General features: G+C 35.8%; 1 protein-coding gene across 1 annotated transcript in view; it reads right to left on the bottom strand.

Annotated features, from left to right (window-relative positions):
• ZBTB41 (zinc finger and BTB domain containing 41) overlaps positions 1-21104 on the bottom strand; it is a 52113-nt gene extending 31009 nt beyond the window's left edge. The window contains exons 1-6 of the mRNA XM_054452125.2: positions 20921-21104; positions 19052-20288; positions 11386-11593; positions 10401-10470; positions 7928-8075; positions 620-749 (exon numbers count right to left, since the gene is read on the bottom strand). Coding sequence (XP_054308100.1) covers positions 620-749; positions 7928-8075; positions 10401-10470; positions 11386-11593; positions 19052-20171 — 1676 coding nt within the window. The 5' untranslated portion in view covers positions 20172-20288; positions 20921-21104. The remainder of the gene's footprint in view (positions 1-619; positions 750-7927; positions 8076-10400; positions 10471-11385; positions 11594-19051; positions 20289-20920) is intronic.
• Positions 21105-21412: the final 308 nt, after the last annotated feature.

Genomic DNA, 21412 nt, shown 5'->3' with positions numbered 1-21412 from the left:
TCTAGCAATACTCTTGGGAGAGGGACAGGTGTCTAGTAGCAATGGCATGGGTAGATGGTGGAAGAGAATCCAATGACACTACTTATAAAACTTCTAAAGTTTTTAATCTAGTGCTCCTTGTTCTGCCTCTCTTTCAACCCAGTTCCGAGGTACCTAATACTGCCATTTCCTACACATTTATAGATTCTGTGATGTAAACTACGTTCTCACCTCTCTCCATTTCCACTTTGGGGTTTGTCTTTCTTAGATCTGCTAAGCCAATTACCACTGATCCATCTGTTTTATAGCTTCCAAACCTGTGTCATTCGTGTTACATTTCTGTTCTCCCTATCTTTGTAGCTTATTCTTTTTAAAAAACAAACAAAAACCCTTAATCTAGTTTTAGTGGGGTTTCAGAAGGACATAAAATATGTACATTAAATCATCCATCTAAAACCTGCAAATCTTGAATCCATGTCGTCTTCCATAACATTTGTGTAATTCCTTTTTTCCTTATATTTCAAACTAAAGCACAATTCATGCATTTTGTGTCTTATGTTACCCTCTTATAAATCATATTCATTGATTATTTCTACATAATAGTACTAGGATTTTTGTGGGTGTGCAGATAATTCTTCACCTTTCTCGTACTGATTTTCCACAGATAAAGCAAGTCCATTTTCTCTTTCCACCATGAGTACATTCTATATGACGTTTCAAATTTCCAGTGTCATTAAACTGGCGACCACATATATCACATGGAAAAGGACCTAAAAAGGAAAAAAAAAGTGCGCATTTAAAGTTTAAAGAGGAGATACTAAGTTAAATTTAATAGGTATGCTGTAAGTTCATGCCTATCCTATTGGTGCATCTGTCATAATACACTGCAATTTCTCTTCTAGGTTATTTATTCCTAGAATAACATTTCCATATCCCTACAACTAAGTATAGGGCTCAGCATCTAACAGACAGAATGAATGCTGAACAAACTAATGAGTCAACAAATTGAAATGGCCAATTCCTGGTTTGACATCAGACTGGAACAAAGTAGAAATGGCTGCATACTAAAGTTTTTGGGAAAGCGGGTAATAAAAAACTTTGGAAGAACAAATGGAAGACTTAAGAGAGTTTATAGTTTGGAAATATTTCTATTTGGTTGTACAAATTTAAGCCCAGGCCTCTCATAGTAACACTGACATTAGTTGGATTCTGAATTTCACTATGATTTTACCACATAAAAAACTGGAGACAAGACAGTGTTCTACTGACTGACAAAATATAAGAAAGACAAAGAATGTGTAAAAAAGAAGTTTAGTAAATACAGCTCAAAGAAGCTATATATTTGCAAGAAGATGTCTCAGTATATGGAAGGACAAACTGAAGAAAGAATTCTAATGAATTAATCATAATAGCACAATGGAAAAAAAATAGAATTAAGACACTGAAATTCAGAAACATAACTATAAGCAAAATTGCTTGGTAGCCACAGTAGCTCTGGGTAAATTTCAATGTGTTTTACACATTAGAAATGAGAGATGACCTCAAAATGTACATTGTATTAAGTATCTTTAACGTATTCTCATTTAAAATCTCTAATATTTCATTTTTCATGGGATCTAATATTTTACTCATTTATTAACTCATTCAACAAGTATTTATTGATTCTTAATTCACATCAAGCACTGTGTTAAGTATTATGAAAAATCTCTCCACCTCCTCTGAACCAAAAAAAGGCTCTAAGAAACTGAGAAAAGGAAAGTCAGTATTTGCACAGCTGAAAAAAAAAGGTGAAGTAAATACAAGTGCCAAAATAAGGTTATTACACAAAATGTGTGGTTAGTCAAAGAATGAAATATCTACTAGTAAAACTTTTTATAAAATGTGACTATATGTATAGCTGGAGGCTTCAGCTGGGCAAAGGAAGAAATGAAGCATTCTTTTTAATGTTCAGTTACTTATCAGGATTCTTCAAAGAAAATAACAACTACACTTTTTTCCTATACTGGATATCCAGTTTTGCATGCAGCTAAACCTATTTAAACAACCTCCTGGGCTCAAGCAATCCTCCCACTTCAGCCTCCCCTCTTTTATTTATTTATTTATTTTTTATAGACGGCATCTCACTAGGTTGCCCAGGCTGGTCTTGAACTCCCGCGCTCAAGTGATCCTCCCACCTCTGTCTCCCAAAGTGCTGGGATTATAGACGTGAGTCACCATGCCTGGCCAAGATCTGACTTTTAAAAGCCAAACTACAACTTTTACACGTATATATTCATATATATTAAAAATTCTTCTTTAACTGTTCAGATTGCATCACATACATATCTTTCCCTCTGATTTAACAGAATGTATATTCCTAATGTAGACAGTATGAGTATTGCTTTGAATAATCTAAAGCAGCCGTTATCAAAATGTGATATCTAGACCATTTGCACCAGTACTACCTAGGAACTTGTACAAATTGCAAATTGTACAAGTTGCAAATGCAAATACAAATTTGGGGCCATACTCCAGACCTATCTCAGTCAGACACTCTGGGAAATCCGTTTTAATAAGGTCTCCAGGTGTTTGTGATATATACCAAATTGCATGAAGCACTCACTTATCTGAAGTATACAGTGATTCAAGGGAACAGAAGCACAGAGATGGAATGCAAAAGAAGCTCTCTCTCTATATATATATAATATTGCTTTGAGTATTTTATATATGCATGTATACATACAGATGTATACATCTGTATACATACAGATGTATACATATGTATACACACACAAACAGAAAATACTCATAAAAATACTCTATTTGGTTTATTAATAATAGTGGACCAAAATGCAAAGCTACTATGTCACAAGCCATATTTCTCAAAGGTCTTAGAAAGACTGAAAATTATAATACTAGAAATGACAACATATTCAGAGAAAGAGAATGAAAACTATGCCTGGCTCTACATTTGGCACTTATATAGTACCTCATTTAATCCTCACAACAGTATCTAAGAAGTACACATTAACTTCATTTTAACAAATGAGGAAGCTGGAAGTCTGAGAGGCTGTTCCAGATCACATAGTAAGTGGCTAAGTCAGACTCAGAAAACAAGGCTGGCTAGAAAGTCTTCTACTTCCACTTCTACATCATGCCACACCTATTAAACTTTTTCTTCTAGTAAATGTCAACCTAACCCAGTAAATGTCAACTCTTATTAAAAATCATACAAATTACCTAATCAGTTGTAAAATATTTGTGTGTACAGTACTAAAATGTAATGATTTATTTACTAGTTAGATTAATCTATTGCACCGTAATTTAATTTGGCAGAAATAGTATCCCCAGATCCTAACACAGAGCTGATCATACATTTAGCAGTTGTTCCATAAATATTTACTATTTTGAATGTTGAATGTACTTTCCTTGTATATTTTCCGCCATGAACATTAGATAGCAGGGTAGCTAAGCCTTACTGCCTAACATTTCTGGAACACCTCTCATTATTGGTATGCTGCAGCATGATAAAAGAATCTCTTACAAGTCATAAAAATCTTCCAGTTCAACCACTTCTAAAGAATGCCCTCTTCACCAACTCTAACAGTTAGTAGGTAAGTTCAGCATATGCTTGTATACTTGTATAATTTCACTGATGGGAAAGTAAATATTGTGTAAGACAAGTTACTTTAGTTTGTAAGTTCCAACACTTAAAAAGTTATTATAGTTCCCTCTGATGTTTCTACAAGGTAGGACCAAAAAGATTACCCCAAATTTTCAAATCAAAAAGAAAGAAGTGCACCAATTCTCCAATAAAAACTACTTTTTCTGGAACTAAACTCTAAAGAAATTTCTCCCATGAAACAGAATCATGAACATGTCAACTACAGTTTGGTAACTATAAAAACTGTTTCTACATGATGGCTTCTTAGAAGTGCTGAAACTGAATACTATGAAAGAACAACTTAGTAAAGGCAATTTGGAGAGATTAAGCTTCAGGTAAATAATCTTCCAGCATATACTAGTCTTATATACTAGACTCACAAAGAGTAAGAATCCCTTGTTGCACAATAGTGCCTTGAAAGTATTTGAAGACAGCTGCTCTATCTTCCTTTCCCAGACAAAAAATTTCAAGGACCATGTTTTTCACATGATAAGATTTCAAGACTCTACATCACCAAAATTACCCATCTCTAAAATATATATTTGTCAATATCCATCTTAAATGTGGTATACAGAAATGAATGCAATTTTCCAGATCAATTCAAAATCACACTATTATTTCCCTAATTCTGAAAAATACACTTTTATTAATATAGTTTAAAACTACATTTGTTTTGTAAATCATATCACATTATTGGTTCACACTGTGTCCAAAAAGCCTCTGCCTTTAAGATCATCTGTAAAGTGAGTAGTTTGGATGATAAACTATTTTATAGTTCTTAAAGACTTAATAACTAAAAGTCAGATCACTTCCTTAAGTTTACAACTATTTATTTATTTATTTATTTATATTTTTGAGACAGAATTTCGCTCTTGTTGCCCAGGCTGGAGTGCAATAGCGCGATCTTGGCTCACCACAACCTCTGCCTCTTGAGTTCGAGCTATTCTCCTGCCTCAGCCTCCTGAGTAGCTGGGATTACAGGCGTCCGCCACCACACCCAGCTAATTTTGTATTTTTAGTAGAGTCAAGGTTTCTCCATGTTGGTCAGGCTAGTCTCGAACTCCCGACCTCAGGTGATCTGCCAGCTTTGGCCTCCCAAAGTGCTGGCATTACAGGCGTGAGTCACCGCACACAGCCTAACTTTGTATTTATTCTTAATTAATTTTAACTTCATTTGTTTTGACCTATTGTACAGCATACAGATTTTAAAAATATGTTTATTTTCTAGTATACTAAATACCCTTGATAGCTTTATGACATCTATAAATTTCATAAGCAATGAAGTGTATATTTTTATCTAAGTTGTTAACAAAAGTAATGAATTCAACATGGAGAGGACCTCTACCTGTAATGACAAAATTCATTAGTGGGATTAACAATCATAAATTTACCAAAGTATACCACCATCTAGACCACAACTCTCCACCTTGGCCATAAGCATTAGGGAGGTAATTCATTAAATACTATAGTGCATTCCAAATATACTAAGTTTATTCTACTCCTTGAAAAATTATCTTTTTCCAAAACAAAAGTGTCTCATTCTAAGCACTCACAAACCTATGCAACATCAACTATGAATAAATGCACAGTTTATGCCCATTGGCACATTTGTCACCAAAAAAACAAACCAAAAAAACCCCCCAACACACACACAAAAACACATTTACACATCTCCAAGAACTGTGACATATACAGTACTCATTTCAATTTATATGACTTTCTTTGCCTAAGCCAATACTCAAGGTTCACCAAGGGTAGTTCAACAATCCCCCAAAATGAAATATTTAGGTATAAATCTAACAACATAGGTACGAGATCTATATGAGAAAACTACAAAACTCAGATGAAAGAAATCAAAGAAAAATGAAATAAATGAAGAGATACCCCATGTTCATGGAAAGAAAGACTCAACTTCACAACATGATCTATACATTCAATGCAATCCCAATCAAAATCCCAGAAAGTCATTTTGTGGATATCAACAAACTGATTCTAAAGTTAATATGGAAAGGCAAAAGATCCAGAAGAGCCAACACAACATTGAAGGAGAAAAATAAGGTTGGAGGGCTGACATTATTTGGCTTTAAATCTTACTATAAAGTTACAGTAATCAAGACAGTGTAGTATTGGCAAAAATAAAAAATAAAAAAAAATAGATCAACAGAACAGAATACAGAGTCCAGAAACAGACATACATAAATATGGTCAACTAATCTTTCCAAAGAAGCAGAGCCAATACAATATAGTAAAGATAGTCGTTTTAAGAAATGGTCCTAGTACAAATGGATATCCACAGACAAAAAAAATAAATCTAGACACAGACCTTACATCCTTTGCAAAAGTGAACTCAAAATGAATCACAAAAATGTAGATGACCTTAGGTTTGGCAATGACTTCGCACAATCCATGAAATAAACAATAGATAAATTGGACTTAATTAAAATTTTCCTCTGTCACAGAAACTGTCAAGATGATGAAAAGTCACAGATTAAAAAGAAAAACTTGAAAAGAAATATCTGATAAGTAAGTGTTATCCAAAATATACAAAGAACTCTCAAAACTCAACAATAAGTAAGGAACTTGATTTAAAAATGGGCCAGCCAGGCATGGTGGCTCACGCCTGTAATCCCAGCACTTTGGGAGGCCGAGGCGGGTGGGTCATATGAGGTCAGGAGTTCGAGACCAGCCTGAGTAACCTGGTGAAACCCCGTCTCTATTAAAAATACAAAAAACTTAGCTGGGCGTGGTGGCGGGCGCCTGTAATCCCAGCTACTCCGGAGGCTGAGGCAGGAGAATCACTTGAACCCGGGAGGTGGAGGTTGCAGTAAGCCAAGATTGCGCCATTACACTCCAGCCTGGGAGACAGAGCAAGATTCTGTCACCAAAAAAAAAAAAAAAAAAAGAAAAAAAAAATTGGGCCAAAGACCTAACAGACACCACACCAAAGATATACCAATGGTAAATAAACATGAAAAGATGCTCCACATTATATGCATCAGGAAAATGCAAATCAATGCAATGAGATACCACTACAAACCTATTACAATGACCAAAATTTGGAACACAGAAAACACCAAATGCTGGCAAGAACATGAAGTGACAGACATTCTCATGGGAATGTAAAATGATACAGCTACTTTAGAAGACAATTTGACAGTTTCTTACAAACTAATTATACTCTTACCATCTGATCCAGCCCCTGTTTTCCTAGGTATTTAACCAAAGGAATTGAAAACCTAAGTCTACATAAAAGCCTATACAAAGATGTTTATAGCAATTTTATTTTTAATTGCCAAAAATTGGAATCAACCAAGATATCCTTCAGTGAGTGAATGGATAAACTGTGGTATATCCAGACAGTGGAATAAAGTCCTCCCTAGGTATCCATGAGGGACTGGTTCTAGGATGGCCCAGGATACCAAAATCCATGGATGCTCCAGTCCGTTATCTAAGGTGGTGTAGTATTTACATGGAAACTATGCACATCCTCCCATATACTTTAAATCATCTCTTGATTACTTAATACTAATACAATGGAAATGTGATGTAAATCACTGTTATACTATATTTTAAAATGTGTATTATTTTTTATTGTTGTATTGTTATGTTTTGTTATTTTTTTTTAATATCTCCGATCAACAGTTGGTTGAATCCACAGACATGGCACTTACAGATATGGAGCGCCAATTGTATCATTTAGCACTATACTAAGTGGAAGAAGGCAACCTGAAAAGGCAACACAGTGTATGATTCTAACCATATGACATTCTGGAAAAGGTAAAACTATGGAGACAGTAAAAAGATTATCAAATAGTAGATGAGGTATCTAAAAAAAAATGAACCAACAAACAAAATACAAAGGTCAGTGGTTGCCAGGGGTTGGTGTGGGAGACAGATGGAGAAGCACAGGGAAATTTTGGGGCAGTGAAACTATTCTGTATGATACTATAATGATACACGTCATTACAGATTTGTCTAAAACAACAGAAAATACAATACTAAGAGTGAACCCTAGTCTAAACTAGAGTCTTTGGGCGATTATGACGTATCAACGTAGGTTCTTCGATTGTAACAAACGTACCATTCTGGTGAAGAACTGCTGATAATGGGGGAGGCTGTGCATATGTGGAGGCAGAGGGCATATGGGAACTATCTATTCCTTCCCCTCAATTTTGCTGTGAACCTAAAACCACTCTTAAAAAGTCTTTTAGAAGAAAAAGAGTAATTCAGCTATAGAAGGCTCCTCCAGCATGATGTGATAATTAAAATTGTCATGACTGCCTTAAGAAAAAGTAACTTGCTTACCCAGATGGAACTTTTCTTGATGCTTTAACCGAGCAAATCGTGATTTAAAATGTTCTTCACAATAGGTACACTTAAAAGGTTTATCTTGAGAATGTAGAATCATATGTTCCTCCAAGTGTGGTCTTCGAGTAAAAGATTTCTTACAAATCTAAATTAAAATGCAAACAAAATGTTAAGAGAACCTGAATTAAAAATTGTAATACTAAGCTTGTAATGAGAAAAAAGCCATATAAATTCAATAAAGAGACTTTTCTCCCAACAGAAAACTTACAAAAAGTAAAACTAAATTCTAATTGTGCAGAAAAAAATGCTCTAGAGGAAGTAAGGAATGATTTTAAATTAGTACTAAAGGTAGCTGAATTTCAACTCTACATTTCTAGTAGGGATATAGTATAATCATAGTATCTTAATTCTAGTCAGAATTTCTAAATCCATGAAATAGATTATTTTTTAGTCACTTATGTCAGGAATAAAAGGTTTTTTCAGTGTTGCCATATATTTGAATAAGAATATGAATAAGAAGGCACAGAAAAATTATTTTAAAATGTATCTCTTGAAGTGGTCAGTCTTTAAAAACTTGACATTCATCAGGTTTTTTAAAAGAGGTAGGCTGCTATAGTAATAGCACCAATAATAATGACATAGCACATACTATATATACCAAGCACAATGCTAAGTAATTCATGGATTATTTTTCTTGATTCTCACAATAATCCTGTGAGATAGACGCAATTGGCATTATTAACATTTTATAGCCAAGGATGATGAAACTTAGTAAGGGGAAGACACTTTCTTATGCAGACTCAAATACTGTAATTAATAATTAACTTCAATTTCTAGAAGCTGAAATCAGAGAAATTGTGAGAAATTTGCTGTATATATAAATTGAATCTTGGATTAAAGAAGGCAAAAGTAACAGCTAGAGACGCCTTTAAAAAAGATTCACCTAGGCTGGGCACAGCAGCTCACACCTGTAAATCCCGGGAAGCACTTTGGGAGACTGAGACGGGTGGATCACTTGGGGTCAGGAGTTCAAGATCAGCCTGGCCAACATTGTGAAACCCCATCACTACTAAAAATACAAAAATTAGTTGGGCGTGGTGGTGGGCACCTGTAGTCCCAGCTACTCGGGAGGCTGAGGCACAAGAATCACTTGAACCCAGGAGAAGGAGGTTGCAGCGAGCCAAGATCACGCCACTGCACTCCAGCCTGGGTGACAAAGCGAGACTCCATCTCAAAAGAAAAAAAAAGATTAATGTAAATACTGAAAAAATACTTAGAGGTACTGTAGAATAAAGATGTCCATAAGTACGATGGTACTCCTACTGTTAAAAAATGGAATCTAATTCCCTTCTCTTTAAATCTACCCAGGTTGGAGTAATTTGTTTGGCCAACAAAATGTGGTAGAAGTGATTTTCAGAGACTTCTGAGGCTATGCCATAAAGTCTAATAGTTTTTATCTAGGTTTCTTGGAACACATACTCACTCTTGGAACTTAGCTGCTATGATAGAAACAAGCTCAAGAAGCCTCAAAAAAAGACCGAAGTAGAGAAGAACTAAGGTTCCTGGTAAACAGTCCTTGCTGAGATTCTCGCCAAGAACACCAAGTGACCTGTCACATGGGTGGGCCACTTTGTTTTTGTTTGAGATGGAGTCTGGCTCTGTCGCCCAGGCTGGAGTGCAGGGGTGTGATCTTGGCTCACTGCAACCTCTGCCTCCCGAGTTCAAGTGATTCTCTTGCCTCAGTCTCCAGAGCAACTGGGATTACAGGCATGTGCCACCATGCCCAGCTAATTTTTTTTTTTATTTTTAGTAGAGATGGGGTTTTGCCATGTTGGCCAGATTGGTCTCGAACTCCTGACCTCAGGTGATCCACTCGCCTGGGCCTCCCAAAGTGCTAGGATTACAGGCATGAGCCACCATACCCAGCCTTGAGTGAGCCACTTTGGAAGTGTTCCCAGACCAGACCAGACCATGCACTAGTTGAAAACAGCTGAGTGACTTCAGCTGACAACAAGCAGAACAGAAGAATTAATCTAGCAAATCCCCACCCCAAATTTGGATTCCTAACACACAAAAGGGTGAGACATATCAAAATAGTTATTTAAGGCCACTAAGTTTTGAGATAGTTTATTATGTTAACACCACATACCCAGAAATGGGGGAGAAAGTCTAACATTTTATACTCTGTGCAAACAGTAATGTCACAGTTTATATACATAACCATAAATACATGGTATGGTAATTACAATGAAAATAAAAACTAGGATTTCCACTGTTTAGGTCCATCATCTAAAAACTAACCTATACCAGGCTTAATTTACAAAATATATTAGAATAATTTTATATAAAAGGAAAATTCTAAAAGTGAGATAAGCTAAGTCACATTACTTTAAAACCTAATTACTTTACTTCCCCAAAAGACATTGCATTTACTTTGGTTTTCTAATTTGTTTTAATTAAAAACTCTTACATCACATTTCCAACTTTCACTCTTAGTCTTCTTAATGGAAATAAATTCTTGTGCATTTTCAGGATGAAATCTATCAGAGGAAAAGGAAAAGATTATTAGGAAAAGGTTATATTAGTTAAATCAATATTCCATGTGAATATGTTGACAGTAATTACCAGGATCAAGTACTGATTCCTTTCATCATGAGACAAGTAGGCATAGATGAGCTCTTTAAGAAGGTATCATTATCATTTTAATAAATGTATATGTATACCTAAGTTTATGCAGAAAAAATCAAATAAAAGTATAATCATCTTTTAAACACATTCAGGAACCTAGCTCTTTATAGATAAACTGCAAGGTAATATACCTGATTTTTTTTAGTCCAGATTTCAGTAAACTTAATTTTTAGAGTTAAATATATAATACTCTATTAAATATTATTTATCTCACAAACTGTTACACATTAAAGACAATGTTGAGTATAAGAATAAATTTCTTGACCGGGCATGGTGGCTCACACCTGTAATCCCAGCACTTTGGGAGGTCAAGGCGGGCAGATCACTTGAGCCTAGGAGTTTGAGACCAGCCTGGGCAATATAATGAAACCCAGTCTCTACAAAAAATACAAAAATTAGCTGGGCATGGTGCACGCCTGTAGTTCCAGCTACTCAGGAGGCTGAAATGGGAGGATTGATTGAACCCAGGAGGTAGAGGTTGCACTGAGCTGAGATTGTACCACTGCACTCCAGCCTGGGCGACACAGTGAAGCCCTACTTCAAAAAAAAAAAAAGAGAAAGAAATTTATCAGAGTATAAAAACCACGTATTTCTGAAGACAGACTTGCCAAAACCCAAGAAAGAAAACAGGATAATCAAAATACTGTATCTCAATGAATCTCCAATGAAAGAATTGAAGATAAGCACTTTATAGATGTTTTTAGCTTTCCACATATTTAAATTAAAAGGCACAATAAAGTATATTATGGAAGCAAGATAATACTTGCCTCTTAACATGCTTGGCTAAAGTCTTCTTGCTTGCATGAAGTTTATTACAATAAGGGCACTTGTGCTCCTTTTTATGAAATTCTGTTTCATTACTGTGCTTCTTTCTGTGAACAGTTAGGTTAGACTTTGTCGAATAGCGCTGGTGACAAATATCACACTCAAAGGGCTTCTCACCTGTGTGAACACGGGTGTGGCTCTCATATTTTCCTATAAAAAAAGAAAAATTAAAATTAAATTTAGTACATTTGCTATACTGTGATTGGAATTTGAGAGTGGAATAAAATCTCATGATTTAGCAAACTTATATACACACCCAAATCCACACACAAAACTAGAAAAAAGTTTAAGTAAATTTCTACCTCTGATACATCTAATGACTTACTATTTTGGGCTTACTGTTCAAAGTATACTTTTCCTCAAAAACTTGAGTCATTAAAAAAAATTATTCATGATCACACATTTTAAAAATTAAGAGGTTTGATACATTTTCTGAAAACTGTTGGCAAATTCTCTGAAACTTAAATTTTAAAATGTATTTTTAAACTTAAAATTAACTTTCAGCAAAAGATCAATTCATCATTTAAGATTTATTATGTTCATATTTTCGGTATCTCTGTGGGTCCATACACCTGGATATGGATACTGGCTCTCTAAATAGAGGGTTACGTGACCTTGGACAAGTAACCTCTATATGCCTCAAATCTTCCTCATCTGAAAAACTGCGATAATAACAGAATTTACCTAATAGAACTGTTGTAATAATAAACAAATTCATACACATAACGCACTTACAACAGTGTCAAACACATAAGTTATCAATTACTGTTGTCTATTATTATTACTAGGTAATCTGTGTACTGTGAATGTGCACATCTAGTAATTTGAATTAGAAATTTTGAAACATATTTCCAAGCAAAAGGCAATAAAAATAGGAAAAAAATCAACATGAAAGGTAACTCTTAATTAAAAACTTAGCTTTGCTCTCTCCTGAAAAATAAATTATAAATAAATTTTTCTTCGGTGAAAACTAATGTAAAAGTATAGCATTTCAGTCATATACTTTAAAAAGGATACATCCTATGTATAACATGAAAATTATGAAAAATCCAAAATATTCCAAGGCCACTGAGGAAAGATATAATCATAATTATGTGTCTACCCAATAAAATAAAATAAATTCACTAATTTAGTAAATATATATACAACTGATTTTATTAAGCAAGCAATATTATATTTTGTAAAAAATAATTATATTGCACTTATCACAATAAAAAAACTGAGGAAAGGAAACCAATGTATTTCCTTAAGGTAAGGGGAAGGATGTTAATCACAAGCAAAGAAAACAGAAGTATAATGAAAAATTAGGTATTTAGGTGTAGAACATAGTAATGGTATATGCATATCTGATATGCATATAGTCAGAAAACTCAGTCAATATTTAGGCATCTCCTAAATTAGCTGCGTGATTTTAATCAAGCTAATAATTTAACCTCTCTTTACTTGAGTTAGTAACACTTCATGGGGTTGTGAGAAGTAAATACGTTAACAAATAACACACAACAACACTTAAAACATCCTGGCACAGCCAGGCACGGTGGCTTATGCCTGTAATCTCAGCACTTTGGGAGGCCAAGGTGGGTGAAAACTTGAGGTCATGAGTTTGAGACCAGCCTGGCCAGCATGGCAAAACCCCAACTCTACAAAAAAAAAAAAAAAAATTCCCAGCACATAGTAAGCACTAATAAATATTAACTGTCATCATTATTATCATATGGGTTACTAGTCATAATATGGACATGTAGTTATACCTCAAATATAAACATAGATACATCTGATTTATAAATATCTGTTATAACAAATCAAACTAGGGTTTCAGCTCTCTGATAACCCTGGATACACTTGGCTCTTTCCCCTTGCCACTGCTAAAATTGCTTAGTATCTCAGTTCCCTCTCTGCTACTGCTAGAGTATACTCAACCATTTACACATACATGTACACATCCTACCACCACCACCTCCCCCGCTGTGTTCAAGGAATCAGACAAAATACTGGGAAAAGACAGAGGTCACTATATGGGTTTTTATTTTAACTATTCCTTTATCGTGAAAGTTTTCACATTTCAGTTTTAACTCACCTTTTAAATTATGTAAATAATCATACTGATATTTAAAAAACTGTAAACAAATCAAAAGTATACAGTCTGATTTTTTAATAACTAAACTTGTAAGTGATTTTTGGAACAGGTCCATTTTTAACTGGGGATTGACTGTGCATGTTTAGCACAGATTCTCAAGATTGAGAGACAACTTATCAACCTCCTAATGCTTAAATCTTCTCATTTTTATTTCTTTTTTTTTTTTTGAGACGGAGTTTTGCTCTTGTTGTCCAGGCTGGAATGTACTGGCGTGATCTCGGCTCACTGCAACCTCTGCCTCCCGGGTTCAAGCCATTCTCCTGACTCAGCCTCCTGAGTAGCAGGGATTACAGGCACATGCTACACGCCCAGCTAATTTTTTGTATTTTTAGTAGACACGAGGTTTCATCATATTGGTCAGGCTGGTCTCAAACTCCTGACCTCAGGTGATCCACCCACCTTGGCCTCCCAAAGTGCTGGGATTACAGGCAGGAGCCACTGCGCCTGGCCCTCATTTTTATTTCTAACAAAAGTAGCAGCATAATAAAAATCTTAAAGTATGAAAAATTTTTCAACAAATCATTTACTTGCTATGAAAATGTCTTTGCTGAAAAGACGTTAAATTAACAATTAGCAGCATTTTCCCTCTATTTAAAATTGAGAATTTCTTCTATGCATGCAAATAAAAATTCAGTTACTTATAGCTAAATACTGAAGTCATTGAAATGGCAGTTAAATTAAAAATTAAAATCACTTTGACTAGTAAGCTTCCATTTCCCTACAGAACAGGAGAGATAAAGATTTAAGCAAGAAAAAAAAAAAAAGAAGAAGAAGAAGGAAGTTTGGGAATTTAAACTGAAATAGCCAAATTTAGATAAATCTCATCATTTTTTTAAAAACCATTTTAAATAAATTCAGCAAAATCAAGCAGACCAATGATAACACAGAAATTTGAGTCAGTAAAATAATTTTTTAGTTATTAATTCAAATTTTATGCACATAGGCTTTGCATGGCCTGTTATCACCATGGATTTGAATTTCTGAACAAGAACAGGAGAGACAACTTTTGAGGGAATGCTGGACCCAGAAGAGCTAGGTAGATCTCTAGAGACTAGCGGGAAAATATATGTTAATCTTTGATTTTCATGTTTAAATCATTTGGTAGGGTTTTTTCTTTGTTTTGTTTTGTTTTGTTTTGCCAGGGGGAGGGCACTCCTTAGCACAAACAGTAAACATCTACAACTGTTTCTCCACTTTTATGGAGTGGGGCATTCAATAATAATGTATAAATCAAAATGTTCACTTAAAACTTATCAAAGTTTCAATTTAAAAAACAGTATTCCTTCACAGAACATTAAACTACACCCAAGCCTTCCTGATCCTGAACAGAAAATACATAACATTTTATAACATAAGAAATTTTATCTACAGCATTTTTCTGAACTGAATCCCAATATGAATCATGTCTCAAATCAGAAGTCATAAATTAAAGATATTTTCACATGAACAAATTTGACCTTATACAGAATTTATTCCCACATGGGTCATATAAAATTACCAATGTTAGATTTTGTATGCAGTTTTTACAAAGAGAAATATCACCAGATGAGTTCATTATATATCTGATATTGCTACATCTTAAAATGTACCTTGAAATATTCATATGAGTTACTCTAAAGAATATGTAATTAAAATACTTGGCGTTAGAGAGTTGTGCCATTGTTATAACCCTTTTCTGTTAAGAACTAAGTGGAATATCTGCAGGATGGACTAGTCACATTTTTTTTTAAAGGTATAAAACATGTTCTACCTCTAGAAGAGATCGTGAATTTAATCTAAGGAAAGATTTTAGTTCTCTGTGGAAACAATAAAAAAGATGAATTATCCAAGTTTTCTCTCTCACCCCATCTGTCATCTCCCTATTTTTGCCTGTTTATCCACTAGGTTTTTGGTATAAGGGGAAAGGTCAAAGGACTCTTATTTGCATGATAATTTGCTGAGAAGAAGACAGCCAGTAGCCTAAGGAAAAATATAACTGGAAGAAAGGATAAAAGATGCAAAGTAATGGAATCAAATTAGTAGATTACATATTGTGGAACTAATGGTTCCAGCGGAAGGTCTCAAAGCGTATGCATCTCTCATAAACCCACCCCAAAGAAGCCAAGTTAGAAGCTTAAAGAAGGCTAATTGGCTTCTTACAAGCCCAAAGTCAAGCCAGATACCAACTTTTCAACTTAATTCAAATAAACAAGTGCTTACTAAAAATTTATTTGAAATGACCTGAGATGTTACAAAGAATACTAGCCAAGAGTAAGATACATAACCCCCAGGCTCACAATCTAAGACAGAAAAATACCCCAAAATCTGGGTGGCATTTTAAAATTCTACAAAAGGAATGTGGATGATATGAGAATAATGGGAAGGTGGCGCTCGAACTCCTGTGTTGTTATTTTTTTAAATAAACTGTACTTCTAATAATAAAGATGGTAAGAGAGGACACTTAAGACACATGGATCTTCTGCTACATATTCTTTTCATTCTACCCATCACCAGTCCACTTAGTCTACATTCAATGTATTATAACTCTCTGCTTTACTCTCATTCTACATCCCACTCCCAACGCCACTCATCTTCCAAGTCTAAGCTACATTATCATTCTGGTCCTTTGTTATATGCTCCTTCTTGTCTCCCTGGCTCTTTTTTCATCCCTTTTTCCAATTTCCTTCTCCACACTGAAGCCACCATGATCTTTCTAAAATTCTTATAGGCCATGGTTTCCTTTGTAAAATTCTTTTCAACAGTTCCTATCACCTACTGAATAAAGTCCAGTCTAGTTAAATTAGATTGTCCAAAGTATACGCCTCTGTAGAGCATACAACACATACAAAATCTGACCACCACTTTCTTGTCCATCTTCATCTCCTGTTATTTTCACTATGCCTCCCTGACCACCTTGAAACCACTCACACTTGAGCAATTTCCAGAATACTACATACCTCAATGCCTTTGCACATGCTGGTCCTTCTGTCTTGTAAACTGTTCCCTATTCTTTGAGTCTCAGCTCAAATACTATCTGCTCTGAGACACTTCTCCTGATTTCTTTAGTCTTCTATACTTATCCTGATAAAATTATCTTTATTGTAACATGATTGTGTTTTTTCATGTACCCATTAAACTCTAAGGTTCTTGATGACAGAGAATATATCATTTCATATTTGTTTAATAATGTTTGGCAGCTTAGAGACAATAAATATGCTAGAACACCTACATTTTGTGCAATATTTTAAGTGATTCCCTAGAATTACCTCATTTAATCCTCATAATAACCTTTCCCTACCCAATGAGAAGGTACTATTAGCATCACATTAGCATCATCTCACTTTACTTATGAGGAAACAAAAACACAGACAGGTTAAGTAACTCACCCAAGAACAGGATTCCAAAAAACCCAAAGAGTCTTATATTACTATAACTCAGGCTTTTTAACTAGTGATATATGAATAAGATATAGATAGATATAGATATAGATATACTAAGGTAATAGAGATGAGAAACTACTGGTGAAAAGCAAGCAGCAGGGCTAAACAAAAAAGAGGAATGGGTAAAAGAGTGGCATAATGTAAAATACATTCAGAAAGGTCAGTCGGAAATAAACCTACAACGTGACCTACTGATTCTCACAATTATCTGGGCTGAACTTGGAAAAAAAGGAAGGGGAAGGGGAAGGGGACAGGAGGGAGAGAGGGAGGGAAAGAGGGAGGGAGGGAGGGAGGAGCAAAATCTCCTCCTCTTAGTAAATCAGCACCTCAATCTTGAGCAGTGTTTTCCCAAATTGTGCAGAAAACTCTAGTTTCCTAGGACGCTCAAAGAAGTACCTCCAAAGTATCTTGTGGTAAAACGATTTAAGGAAATACTGGGTTAAGCAAAATCAACAGGTTTCTTTACTAGAGAATCGGGCAGTTGAAACAGATTGTGAATTATATAGTTCCCAATCTTACTTGAACACAGAAGCCTTCTCTTACATAGCATGTCACAGGACTAGTGTTCAGTGGGACAGTTTGAGGTATTTGTGTTGCACCTACAATACCATTTGTGAACTCATCCCTATTCACTCATCTCCAAGTCAAATTAAGACAATTAAGGCAGAATAGAGGAAGCACGCACTAAGAGTACAAAGTCTAAGAAGTCTATTGGAAAGATGTAATGTTCTTAGGTACTTCAACCCAAAAGCTGTTCTCACCTCTATACATATCTTCACAGTATTTGTTTACAGTTCTACAATCTCTACAGTTCTACAGAGCATTTTATCCAGTCTAACTTTAACAACTTACTTGTATACATATGCTCTTGGAATTGTTACTGAAGAAGTTATTTTATTCATGTTTACACACAGCCTCAGTTAAAATATTAATAATTATTAAATTAGATTGTCCAAAGTATTCTGATTCAGAGAGAAAATTATTCCAAAAAACATTATAAAAAGCAAAAAGTAGATACCACTGTTATGTCAGCGTACAATGCAACATCTTTTTACAGCAAATGATCACCAACTCCTTATAAAACCAATTTCCGCCTATATCAATAACATAAGTAAGTTAACACTGTAAGACATATGGGGATATATTAAACTGGGTAAGTAATTTTACCAGGTCAGATTGCACTAATGTTTTTTTATCATTATATGTGGTAGAATATATTTCACAATTTCATAACTTCAATTTACCTGGAAGCTTAATTGTTGCAATTGAAAAGTTCACATTAGAACAGTTCATCTAAGACACTTCCAAGAATTATCTTACCTAGCAAATATTAGACAACTTGAAATTAAACGTGTACTGACATAAAACTTAAAGTGATAGACTACATTTCCTATAAATTCTTTTCTAATAGAAAAAAAATTGATGTATTCATTATTATAATAACCAAAGCTTCTTGGCCTTTTGGCTAAGGTCACATGTATAATATAACCAGAGTGCTACTAACTATAATACTTCCTAAAGTCTCTATCTACAGTATTAAATTACATTCATTTCAATTTTATCCTTCACCATAGTTTAATATAAAACATCCCCTTTCTATTAAATAGTGCTAGATACTGGAAAAGTGACAACATTTATAACTCATATATTACCATGCACGGGGAAAACAGTATACACATTATGAAATCTAATATAATCTACTTTTTTTAATGAGTTAAAAATAGTACTTATCACTGGAATTAAACCGGCATATAAATCAAAGCTCTACATGATAATTATTGACACTCTGGAGTCTTTCATAGCAAATACATGATCTAATGATGTGTCACTGGGACATGAAGAAAAGTAAAGGCTAATATAAATACTTAAATTAATTCCTGAATCACAACAAATTTAAAGTAACAGGATAAACACTATTGAAAACCAAGGTATTCTCCCTACTTAAGCAGTCTTTTTAGAAGTTACTTTCCAAGTTTAGTTTTTATTTATCACCTTTAAAATATCCATGAAAAGTAAGTGATTAGAGATAGAAAACCAGTTTTCTTTTCTTACCTATTCGGTCAAATGTTTTATCACATTTAGGACACTGCAATATTTTTTTGTTGCTGTTCTGAATGACCACTGGAGTTAACCCCTCATGAATATTTCCTACAGAATCACCAGCCTCAGGTTCTTCTTCTGCATCATTATGATCCTTTTCACTTTGTTCTTCAATGTCAGAGTATTCATCTGACATCTCCTCCTCTAGCTCGTCTTCTTCAGCATTATATTCACTTCCAGGGTCCTCAGAATCATTTCTATCTGACTTTTCCTTATCAAAATTTTCTTGATTCAAATTGTCTGACCCATCACCACTTTCCTGTTCATCATCGCTGGTGTCATCAAACTTAACAGGGCACTTCCGATTCCTTTTTGATCTTCTTGCGGAGAAACTTCTCTCCAGCATTTTTAACCCATGTTTTTTCCCTAATAAAAGGGACCTATGGGTTTTAGCCAAATGATTCTCTAAAGACTTTTTATAACAAAAATGTCTACTACAGAATTTGCACTGATGATTATTTGATAGTCTTCCAGTTAATTCATTTAGTGTTTCTTCTGGTGATGACTTTTCAGTTAGCTCTGAATGAAAAGGGGCAACATTTTCGTTATTTAACAACTTCACTGCATCTATAATGTCCAAAAATTTTGCAGCCTCTAAAACAAGAGGTATTTCATATTTGTACACAAAAAATTCTGATGTGTAAAGAAATTCAAGCAAATGCTGAAAAACTGAATGTGTTACATGATCCAGGGTGACAACATCAGTGCTTGGATTTTTGCTCAAACACGCATGAAAATAACTACTGCCGACAGCAACGACTACTTTATGTGCACTAAATTCTTTTCCTTCCACTACGATAAGTAAATCACAAAAAGATGGTTGCTTCTGCCTATCATCATTTAAATATTTTAGCAAATTCTTATTATACTGCAAAGAACTTAAAAGCTTTCTCTGATCTGGAGAGGGAGGAAGTTCCTGGTAACAGTGAAGAGCTTCAGGAGTTGGTCTTTCTGCAGAATGAGTATAGGTCACTTGGTCACACTCCACTGCAACATTTCCTTCTGAAGAATCTTTATGATAGCCTAGATGGATCTTCTCAAGATTTGAAGTAACCTTTCTCCTCTTCTTCATTGCAGTACAGCAATTTCAGAACAAGAAACTTCATAAGTGTCTTAAGTGATTTATAAAGGAAAACTAGATTGTCTTGGATAACAGCTTCTGAAGGGGCGTGCCCAAGGGTTTCATGGTCTGCAAAAGAGTGAGAACCACGTAAAATAACTCCATGGCAAAGCAATGCTAAATCAGCCAACGGCAATCATCAACGAATTCTTTCTAATTATAACTGAATGATGATAAAATCACAGCTTACACTCATTCGTGGCAAAGATTTTGGGGCGGAGAACAAGGAGGGCCGGGTTTAGAAAAGGCAGCCAACAAAAGAATAATTTTAAAGGAACCCAGGCACACCTTCCAGGCCTGATTCACGAACAGGGTGAAAATACCCGGGCAGAAATGGGAGAGATCTTCCAAGATCGTTGACGGTGAGGGTTGAGGAGGCTGAAGTCGTGGTTTAGGGGTGCTGGGATGGTGACAATAAGGCCGTGGCGGCCGCGAGATCCGAGTCTCTCCATTAACACGCTTTCCTCGGGCGGGCAAGGCACAGCTCTTCAGGAATAGAGAGCGTCCCTCAGCCAAAGCCACCCGGTGAGAGACGGCCCCAGGAGGGGCGCAGAGCAGAAGTGGGGTCAACCAGAGGGACGACTAAAGGAAGCAGAAGAGCTTTCCCAGGCCCTGGCGAGGCGGAGAATGCGCTTGTAGTCTGCGATCCCGCTACCCTTCCCACCCAGTTTCCCTGGGAAAACGCCCCACAGATCCATTACCGGGAACCCAAGGCTCCCCCGCTGGCTCCCAGCAGCTGAGCTCCACTCTGGGCGCGCTCGCTCCTGCGCCTACCCACTTCCGGGTTCAGCCCCCCACCTAACCACCCCCTCCCCTCCCCTCCCTCCGCTCCTTCCCCTCCCAGAGCTCCGCCGCCTCCGCAGCCACCGAACACGTCAACTGCTCGCGCAGCCTCCAAACCCTCCTGAGAGACCGGCGCGCGGCCCTGCGCGAACGACTGCGCATGTGCGTGCACGCCGCTTTACGCATGCTCTTTAAGTTCCCCGTGCTCCCTCGGAGACCCTAGCTACACCCCGAATCCGTTACTCCGGGTTTTCGCAGTGGCTCGGTGGCCTACTCCGATCGAAACCGTGAGGCTTTGCTGAGGGAGGGCAATGGGAGAGGGGAGGATTGACGGAGAGTTTAGAAGTAGTTTGCCGAGGTGCAGCAGCACGAATGGATTTCATGCTCACTGGTGTATTTAATAGTTTGTA

The sequence above is a fragment of the Pongo pygmaeus genome, chromosome 1 (genome assembly GCF_028885625.2).
Source record: "Pongo pygmaeus isolate AG05252 chromosome 1, NHGRI_mPonPyg2-v2.0_pri, whole genome shotgun sequence".
Taxonomy (NCBI): Eukaryota; Metazoa; Chordata; class Mammalia; order Primates; family Hominidae; genus Pongo; species Pongo pygmaeus.
The sequence above is the reverse complement of the archived record's forward strand: the minus strand, read 5'-3'. Positions and strand labels throughout refer to the sequence as shown.